We start from the raw sequence: 10,601 nt of genomic DNA, 5'->3' as shown, positions 1-10,601 counted from the left end.
TTTTTGGTGTTTTTGAGACAGGGTCTCCCTGTAGCCCCAGCTGACCTGGAACTCACTATGTAGACCAGGCTGGCCTTGAACTCGCAGAGATCCGCCTGCCTTTGCCTCCTGAGTGCTGGGACTAAAGGCATGTGCCACCACACCTGGCCACAATGTAGCATTCTTATAAGCCTTTCTTTCTCTTTAGAAATTGGAAAAATAAGGTATACTAAAATTCCCAAGAGACTGTTATGAAATCACTGCACATGTCAAGGAGTTCACCGATGGTGTCCCAGGGATGCCTGCCCTTATTTTGGACTATAAGTATTTCATAATATTACCCAACAGAGAACAGTCTTTCTGATGGTAAATTATGCCAAACTAATTAGAATCAACTATCTACAGAAGAAAACAAACACCCCAAACAAAATCACTGGTTGTCCAAGTACTTGGTCCTCTGCTGTCTTCTCCATATTCCCCATTGTCTTTTCTGTAGTCTCTCCATATACCCAGCTCCCATGACCTTTAAATACCATTTATACACAGGTAACTAACCCTCAAATCTCCCCTAGCCAGTGACCTCTACATGAACCTATACACTTGTATATCAGCTTCTTACTCAACATCTCACCTAAACTCTAAAAAAGGACTTCATGCTTATCTTTCCAATACTCCACCCCACCTCCAATCTTCCTGTTGTAGAAACTGGTACTGTAAGCCATTGTAATGACTGGCACTAAACGAAGTCAGCCTTGGATTCCTTCCATGCACTTACTACCTCCAAACCATCAGCTTTATTTCTCATGTATATTCTAAACCTATTCTTTTCACAGCTCTACCCCAAATCATCAACTCTTACCTAGTAACAGCAATGGCACAGTAACTGGCTTCCCCACATGCTCCCACCCCTCCACCATTTCCTCCCCTCCACAAACAGGAGTGATTTATAAACAAGGATAGAAAATGTCTATTATGTATCCCTGTGCACAGAATGATGTCTGCTTCATGGTAGGCACTGTAAGTACTGAGTGAAAGGGTGCACAGTCCTCTCCCCTGCCCTTTCATAGGTAGGCTCCTCTCCCACACTCCTTTATAATAAAATCCACTCCTTTATAATACCTTACATTACTACCAGACTTTCCCCACCTCATATTCCTGCTAACTAAACTCAGGATGGGTTTTGATATTCCTGAACCTCTCCAAGTTCAACATGGAACGCACAAGCCTCTCTTCATGTGAGGCACCTTCTCATCATTCATGTCTTAGAACAGCCTCCTCAGAGGTTTTTCCTGACCAGATTGCCCAAAGTTACTCTACTCATACTTCTGCCAGTTTTCCAACAGTTTCCTCTTTTTCCTAGTAACACTAGCTAAACTAGCCTCTTATCTGTTTATTTGCTGCCTGTCTCCTCTCACTACAATACAAAGTTTCTTATAGCAGAGCTCTTCATTTTCTGGTTCAATGATACAGCACCAGAGTCTAGTACAATGATTGGCATACAAATAATATTTACTAACAGACTATATCACAAACATTTACCTAGGTCATAAGCACTCTATTAAATAACAATGGAATATTTTCAATTGACGAAAACTAGAAAGTCAAAGTAAAATATAGGTATGAAAAGCAATCTGGTGTTCCATTTCTACTAAACATTCCTATTCTTTGTTTGGTTTGGGGGGCAGGGGGAGTTTGGGTTTTTTGTTTTGGTTTCATTTGGTGTTTTGTTGAGACAAGGTCTTACTGTGTAGTCCTGGCTGCTAGACCTCACTGTATAAGGCAGACTGGCCTCAAACTGGCTGCAATTATACTCCTCTACCTCTCTGAGCTGAGCATACAGGCATGGGAACTTGCTATGTAGACCAGGCTAGCCTTGACCTCACAGAGATCCGCCTGCTTCTGCCTCCAAAGCACTGGGACTAAAGGTGTGTGCCACCATGCCCGGCCTGCATGCCCAGCTTTTCTATCCTTTTCTTAAAGATGTTTTTATTTATTTATTTTTAATTTATGCATTATGTGGTTTTTGCCCATGGAGACCAGAAGAGGACGTCAGATCCCCCAAAACTGGAGTTACAGACAGTTGTTAGCTGCTGTGTGGGTGCTGGGAACCAAACCCAGCTCCTCTGCAAGACAAACCAGTGCTCTTAATTGCTGAGTCTTCTCTCCAGCCCCTTTTCTATTCTTAATAAGTGAGTTTCCACAAAAATATTAGAATATTTTTATGGATTAAAGTATAAAATATGAAACTCCTTTAAGCAGTAATAATAATATGTTGAGGCATCAATGTTACCTAGGTGATCACATTCTTTTTATTTAATACACAATTTGTGGGAACTAATTAAGCTTTAATTCATTAAAATGGTATAAAGTCTTCATTATTTTTGCAGAACACATATTTCTTCCACACAGAAAAAGCATAACTATCTAAAACCTGTCTGTCCAGAATATACATAAATATTTACAACGTGGCAATAGGAGTTATCAACTCAAATGCACCATTATTGCTCAGATTAATATATGTTTCATTCAAGCTAAGACGTGATCAAATTCCAATGACTAATCAAGTTCATTTCACAAGAGTCATCACTAATATTGAGATTCACACCTCAAACCCCAATTACTATTATGAAAGAGCATGTTTAGTTGAGTTTAGGCTACAGAATTGTATTTCATTGTTACTAGAATGCTCTTAGGTCCATCTAACCCAGAACCATAGCAGAAAACATTATTTGTTGTAGTCTTACTAGTTATTATCACTATCATTATGACATCACTAAGCATCTTATGAGTAATGCATGTACCAACTATAAGGACACAAATTTAAAGCTCAAGGCATGAACAAATGAAATTTCTTAAGCATGAGTGTTTCCTATAACATTTTTAGCACATTTAAAAAGTATAATATTCTACCCCAAAATATTTTAAGGACTGGATATATTAAGTTTTAAAATATGACTTAAAAAATGAGGACTGGTGACTCATACCAATAATCCAAGCACTTGGATGACTGAAACAGGAGGATTACTACAAGTTTGAGACCAACTTGGGCTACATACACAGTAAGACCCTGTCTCAAAACAACAGAACAAAAAAAATTTTTTTAAAAAGAACAAAATATGCATGTATATGTTACACTAAGGAACATACTCGGTGTAACTGGAAGTACTCAAAATATCATTGTATAATTCTAGATTTCAAAACCCTAAGGGATGTAAATTTATCCTTCAATCAGCTTTGATATTATTATACATTTTGAACAGTAGAGTGATCTCAAATACACTCAAGTGCACAAAAGACAAACAACTTGTCCTATTTTAAGTAGCTTTCTACTCATATTTACCAACAGAAAGGGGGGACTTCATATGATCATTCATGGAAATGTAAGAAAATGCTCATTTTGTTTTATAATGGTTGCCCATAAACTTGGAAAGCTGTATAAAGACAAAACATAGTTAAATCCCCAGGAAAAGACCTTTCAAAAGCTTAGCATTTTCAAAAGCACACGTATGAGTCCTATTTGTTTCTTATTGCCAATTCCTTAAGAAAGCTTCCTCTTTTTAGAAAGCTGATTCTATATTGACTTTAGACCTCCAGTCTAATTATCTATTTGCATCAACAAACCAGTTTCAGAACACCCAGACTTCACACATAAGAAGATAACTTCTTTTAATGAAAGAAATTATTATCTTCATACTGGTCCTCAGAACCAAAGAGACTGCTAATAAATTCAATCAGAAGACTGGGTTGGGCTGGCATGATGTCCCCATGCCTGTAATCCCAGCACTTTGGAAGTGGGTGGCAGGAGAATCAGTAGATCAAGACCAGCTTGAGTTAGAGGCCAGCCTGAGCTACTGAGATCCTCTGTCAAAAAAGACTGATTTTTGTTTGTCGTTTTCATATAGAGATAAAATTGCTCAAATTAGCTAAAATGTGTATTTGTTCAACAGTATTTCAAATCTATACATTCTTTAAATTCTTAGGAAAAAGGAGGTCTCCATGTGAACCAGCTCAGAAGTTACCTTATCTTTCACTCTCTGCTCATCATTTGCTAGAGTTCACAATTTCTCATCTAAAAAATAACTTTAAAAATTAATTTTAAATTATTTCAAGTATTTGTTACCTCAAGAAGAGTATTACATTATTATTACTATAAAAATAATACATTCTCAGCATACAGTTGAAAAAAATCATTGGACAGACATGTCATGAGGCTGGAGAAATGGCTCAGCAGTTAAGAGCACTGGCTGCTCTTTCAGATGACCTGGGTTTGAGTCCCAGCACCCATGTGGCAGCAAGCAATTTGAAACTCCAGTTCCAGAAGAATCCAACGCTCTCTCCTGATCTCCACGGATACTGCATGACACGGGTACACTTACATACATGCAACTAACATACTCATACACACAAAATAAAAATAGAATTTTTTTAAGAAAAGGAAGACGTCATGATTTACCAATGTTCTATCACTTTCAAAGCTGAAATAGAACATATACTTTTATAAAGCTATATTTCCTGAATTCCTTAAATCTGAGTGATATTTTAAAGTATTTTCTTCCACTGTATTCTACAAATAGCAAATGTCTAGAAACTGCAATGAAACATCAGAGTCTTTCAATCATTTAACTTCTAAACACTAAGATGTTTTATTAGTAGAAAACAATGGAAAAGTAGATCCAAACATGCTATTATCATAAATTTTAAGGGGTTAGGTTACAAAGACATCACAGATGGCTTTTGACACATGAATAAATGGAACTGTTCTTGCTGGCCCCTAGGGGTAACAGAGTATCTTCTCCATCACTGAAGCCACTTAAAAGCCAGAATTTGTGACTACTGGGTACCATCACAAAACCTCTAAACTGCTGCCTCCTCCTTAAGACAAACAGTAAACATTTCAAAAGCAATTCCCTGAATGTATTTTTACTAAACTCACAGCTATACTCAGCTCTATAATCTCTAAAAGTACTACAGGTCTAAGAGAACAATTCCGTGTCTGATATAGTTAAGACATCACAAATACATAAACTATCACAGAATTGCATTGCTTGAAATTTCAATACCAATGTGTCTGGTATCTTTTTAAAGACAGAAAATGTAACAAAAGGACTCCTTCCAAATGTGCTTTGCTTTTTTTTTTTTGCTTTCTGAAAGGCTTTGAAAATGTACACAAATGTCTCGTAAGTTATAAAGGTCAAGTTCAAATACTTTGTAGTGCAGGGTTACTTGACAAGGTCCCCAGAACCACCTAAATTTGTAGGAGAAACGTGTGTAGACATGTGACTTTTGCTACAGGCCAAAACAGAAAAAAGTCTATATATCTTTCAGCTTTTCAACTGGGTTCATAACTCAGTAAAGATTAAAGTGCCCTTAAAGACTGTCATCCTTAGATAACGAGTCATAGTCAGACCAAGCCTTCTTTTTCTATTCTATGGTAGGGGAGGATTTATTCTAATTTGGGGGCTCCTATACAACTTCTGGGTGGTGCAGGCATTAAATGGCTGTCCGACCAAGCAGCCCCCTCCGACACACAAAGCGGCCACCCCCTAGTTTCCTTGAAGGGACCAGGATTCCGAAGCAAACGGATTCCCAGCCCCGCAGCTTGGCTCAGTTCCGATGGCACTGCCCCCTGGGACACAACCGCGGCTGCAGGGCAGCGGGCCACCGGGTTCCTAGGAGTGGCTGGGGCGCCCTCGGGAGCCGTGACGTGACCGCATCCCCAGCAGCGTCCCAGGAGCCAAGGCTGCGGGTGACACCGCAGCGGGGCCCCGGACGGCAGCGCGGTCGCAGCGACCTTCTGCCCTGGTCCCGCGTGCGGCGGTCCCGCACCACACGAGGGAAAGGGACAACAAAGGCCGGGCCGAGCCGCCCCGGGGGACTGAAGTTGCGGGAGGCCGGCCGCGGCCCGCCAGATGTCACCGCGGCGCCGGCTCGGGCGCAGGCCTGAGGGGCGCGCTGACTCCGACCGGCCCGGACTGTCTCTCCCTTACCTGCAGGGAAGCTGCGGGCTCCGCCCGGGCTGTCCCGGCCGCTGGCCTCCGGGCCCAGGAAACGGGCCCACATCTCGGCGAGCGGACTAGCGGACGAGCGGACGGGCGGACGGGCGGGCGGGCCCGGGTTGCCCTGGCCAGCGGTCGCCTCGGCCTCTTCAGCAGCGGAAGCTGGAGAGGAGGCTGAGCCGCGGCCGCGTGGGCCGGACGCAGGGCTGGCGGGTTAACTGCAGCTCAGCTACAGCCCGGGAGCGCGTCGGCCGCCTGCCCCGAACAGGCGGCGGCTGCCATGGCCCAGCCGGCTACGCTGAGGCCCGGGCCGGGAAAGCGAGCGGCTCGGCGGTGACGGCAGCGCGATCCCAGGCACGGACTCCGACGCTTCCAGCGTTTTTTGCAACTGCGGATTCTCTCCGCCCCCTGCGTCCCGCGGAGCCCAAGCCGGCTGGCCTAGCTGGAAGGGGCGGGGCCTAGGGCTCCGAGGAGGCGGGGCCTGAGGCACTCCCTTAAGACTCGCGGGAGCGGGGGGGGGGGGCTAAGGACCTGCACCCTTCTTGCGTTCTGCTTTCTGTGAGGCCACTCAAGTACTCCTCTACTTCTCCATCCACCCTGCAAGCTGAGAGGAGGGCCATGATTTGACCCTGGGCCTTGTCTTGCTATATTCGTCCCCGCCTTTGGTAATTTCTCACGCCTTCTGTGGCTCCGTTATGAAAGGTGCATATAATACCTGCGACCGCATCACCACTAGTTGAAATTGAGAGACCAAATCTGATAGGGCTGAGGGGACTCCCTGTCTGACTCAGAATGGAGATCGCAATGAAAATCGACGTCACGCATTCCAGAAACACCGTTCGTGGATCATTATGGAAATTAAAAAGAAGTCGTTTTCCTTAACTAATGGGGGAGGAAGGTGTAGGATGGGTTTCAAAATTTCCACAACACTGATCTAGCGGAAAGGTAGACAAAACGAAAAGGGCAGGAGGTTTATTAGGACCACAGCATTGAGAGTGGGGCCAGATTGTAATCTAGTCACCCAGTGTTTCAGATAAGCAACCAGTAGGAATACAGTACGAAACTGTATAATGGGAAAACATCCCAGCCTCTCACACACCTTAGGTAGTCCTGCTGGGCTTCAGTTCCCATCCTCCTGAACCCCGGAGTGCTGGAGCAGACATTCTGAGAAAATACAAAAGGACGCAGCATCGTCTTATGTCTTATCCTCAATTTGATGATCTTTCCAATATCTAGATACAAAGCAATTGATTTGATAAATACTGGCCAAGCACTGTAATTCTTAGAAGGTACTCTGTGCTAGACATATCAATCAGAAGTAAATAAGAGCTTAAGTCCCTGAGACTTTGATTTCAATGATGTTACTTCCTGCTCTAGACGTTTGCTAACAAGGGCCTCATGTTTGTTTTGTTTCTTCAGGTAAATACTGCTTAAAATGTTCAGACACATGTGCAAACATGTAAGTGTTAGTAGCATTAAAAATTTAGGAAAAAGCATATCTTAAATGAAATGGAGATCTTCTTTAAAAGGTAAAAACTCATTCAATTTTATGTCTTACAGGGTTTATACTGAGTTCAATATTGTATGACTGTATTAATTCAACTGTGAACCTAAAATTTTACAGCCATCTTTGAAAGAGATGTATCCTTGCTCTGGAATGTGTTCCTGAATGTGTTAAAGCTATAATGAAAAAAAAATGTTCAGAGATTAAATTACATGGAGGGGTATATTCTGTCTCTTAACCACATCTCTATTGCAATTTAGCAGACTGGTGGTACATTTAGGCCCCTTCCAGTAGACTTCCAGTTAGCTCTCCTCCAAATCATGAGATGATGGTCAAGGTCAGCTGTTTCTGATGCTAGAAGATGGTAGAAATATTAAAAAAAAAGAGTGAAATAATTCTTTTTACTGATTTAAATATCTAGCTCACTTATTATGACACTTGAAAAGAATAGGTTTTTTAGAAACTCCTAAAAGTTCTACAAAGAAAACCATCAGAAGCAAAAACACTGTAAGTATACATCTTTTCTTGATTTGTAGTTACCAGAGTTTCATATTACATATAGCACTCTAAACAAGAAACCCAAGCTGGGTTTGAACACACTGTGTAGCCCAGGCAGGCCTCAAACTCATGATCCTTCTGCTTCATCCTTCCTTGCACTATTCTTAAAATCTAGTTCAGAGATATTTAAATTGGTTAAATAAACAATCCCTTTTTGCTGAAGAAATTAAAAATAATTAAAACTTTTTTTAAAAAGTGGGGGCTGGAGAGATGGCTCAGCAGTTAAGAACACTGGCTGTTCTTGCAGAAGGCCCAGGTTCAAATCCCAGCACCCACATGGCAGCTAACAACTGTCTGTAACTCCAGTCCCAGGGGATCCAACAGCTTCTTCTGATTTCCACAGGCATTGCACGACATGGGTGCACTTACCTACATGCAGGCAATACACACATACACATAAAATAAAAATAAAATTTTTTTAAAAAGCGTATTCAAGGGGGCTGGAGAGGTGGCTCAGCAGTTAAGAGTACTGACTGCTCTTGAAGAGCACCTAGGTTCAATTCCCAATACCCACATGGTGGCTAATGATCATCTGTAACTCCAGTTCCAGGGTTTCCAAGCCCTGTCCTCTGACCTCCGAGGACGTTTTGAAATATGGGTGCACTTACACACATGTAGGCAATATACCCATACATATAAAATGAAAATAGTAAATAAAATATTTTAAAACATGTATTCAAATCAAAAATTTGTTTATATCATAATTTTATTTGATACACGTATAATTTTAACATAAAGATAAAAACAATTTTCATGCTAATGAGATGGATGTGCTTGTTTAGTTTTACATAAAGGATTAAATCTTGGCAAGACTTAGTAGCACATACCTGTAATCCCAGCCCTGAGAGGTGGAAGCAGAAGGATCAGGAGCTCAAGGCCAACCTGTATTACAACATAGTAAGTTTGAGGTCAGGTTGAGCTACATAAACAGACCCTATCTAGAAAAGAAACGGGGGTGGTGGGGAGTACTAAAAACATTTAAAACAAAATTAAACTCTTTGTTTAAATGAATTAGACATTGTTTTAAGTGAAAAACAAATGCTACATTTAAAAATAAATTTGATATGAATTCCTAGGCAAGGTAAATTGAATTTTCTTACATGAGTTTTTGTGGTTCAAATTTAACAATTTGAGCAAGCAACTACAGAGGGCTATAACAATGGATAAAGGTGATTTTAATATTAGAAGAAAATATTATATGGGGAACTTCAAGAAATTTTATATTTTACAAAAATTCAATCTTTCAAAACAAGACAAACTATATAGAAAAATTAAGCCAACCAGTAACAATTGAAATAGCTTCTTAATACATAGAAAAAGATGTATGGATGAAGTTTAAAAATCCCAATAACTAGATAATTCTGGTGTACAATATTATATCAATGACTAGAATTTGCAACCTTTTCCACATCAGAAAAAAATGATGTTACCCATTTATTATGGGCTGTTATGACCATTTGAGATCATAACAACTTTAAAAAAAATTAGGAGCACACTTTTTCAAGATGAATTTGAAAATATTAATGGGATTCCTAGCACAAGGAGTTCATCTATCCAATCATGACTAGAAGACAAATGAGTTACTTAAGGGGCCTGTGACTCAATTCCATTATCTGTAATTTGGGATTACAACAGTAACTACCTCACAAGTTTGTTGTAGGGATTAAATTAGTTAACATTTTGAATACTCCATATGTGCACCATATTTGGTAGTATAAAAATACAATATAGGTATGAAATTCGGTTATATATCACCAAGAAAAAAATAACATTAATTGTCACAGGCCAGGTCAATTGTGGATCCTGTTTTACACATGTGTCCAAATGGAGTAGAGTACTATTTGCTATCTTCTAACTACTTCGGGTTACTTATTAGCCCAGGATTTATAGTGAAGAATTGAGAAATACCAGATTCTCTAGTGAGGGCCAAGTTAATAATAGCTTTCATCTAAACCATGATTCCCTGAATTCTCCAGGTGAATGTCTGCTTAGCTAGTGGGTTTACATTCCTGCCAGTGCTAATGCTACCAAAATAGAAGGAAAATAAGGTTGAAGTGGTGGCTAGTATAGCCCAGCCAAGAGAATAGGAAGTCTTCATTTCAAGTTTCTAACTCCTGGGAGGTATGGAAAATAAATTCTACTTTTATTTTTGGCTTAAAGTTGGATTGAGATGTCCACTGAGAAAGAGGGTAAAGCTATAGAACTGAAACAGTCCTTGGAATATTGAGTTAGATAAGAAAACAGGATTCGGCCAACAGATATTCTTCCAGACAACCATCAGTGTTTACTGGAACTGTTTGTCCTGACACCTTTGTCATAGGAACTTGTAGTCACCAACTCATGTTATTGAGCTTATGAAAAGCTGCAAGATCACTTACAGTGAAAGAAGATAGCAACCTTGACCATGCATAAGGAGACAATCTTTCCTTTCCTGCCTTCCTTTCCAGGTACTGGAGGATAGACAGAATGGATAAAGGTATAGAGTTAAGACAAGAGATCATGTCTATACACACACACACACACACACACACACACACACACACACACCTCTGAACTGACCTGCA

General features: G+C 40.7%; 1 protein-coding gene across 2 annotated transcripts in view; it reads right to left on the bottom strand.

Annotated features, from left to right (window-relative positions):
- The window catches only part of Cep85l (centrosomal protein 85 like), a 176,628-nt gene extending 170,236 nt beyond the window's left edge, over positions 1–6,392 (bottom strand). For both annotated transcript variants that reach the window (XM_017798871.2, XM_029564808.1), the window contains exon 1: positions 5,967–6,392. In XM_017798871.2, coding sequence (XP_017654360.1) covers positions 5,967–6,039 — 73 coding nt within the window. In that variant the 5' untranslated portion in view covers positions 6,040–6,392. The remainder of the gene's footprint in view (positions 1–5,966) is intronic.
- Positions 6,393–10,601: the final 4,209 nt, after the last annotated feature.

The sequence above is a fragment of the Nannospalax galili genome, unplaced genomic scaffold, assembly GCF_000622305.1.
Source record: "Nannospalax galili isolate Female #2095 unplaced genomic scaffold, S.galili_v1.0 scaffold417, whole genome shotgun sequence".
NCBI lineage: Eukaryota > Metazoa > Chordata > Mammalia > Rodentia > Spalacidae > Nannospalax > Nannospalax galili.
The sequence above is the reverse complement of the archived record's forward strand: the minus strand, read 5'-3'. Positions and strand labels throughout refer to the sequence as shown.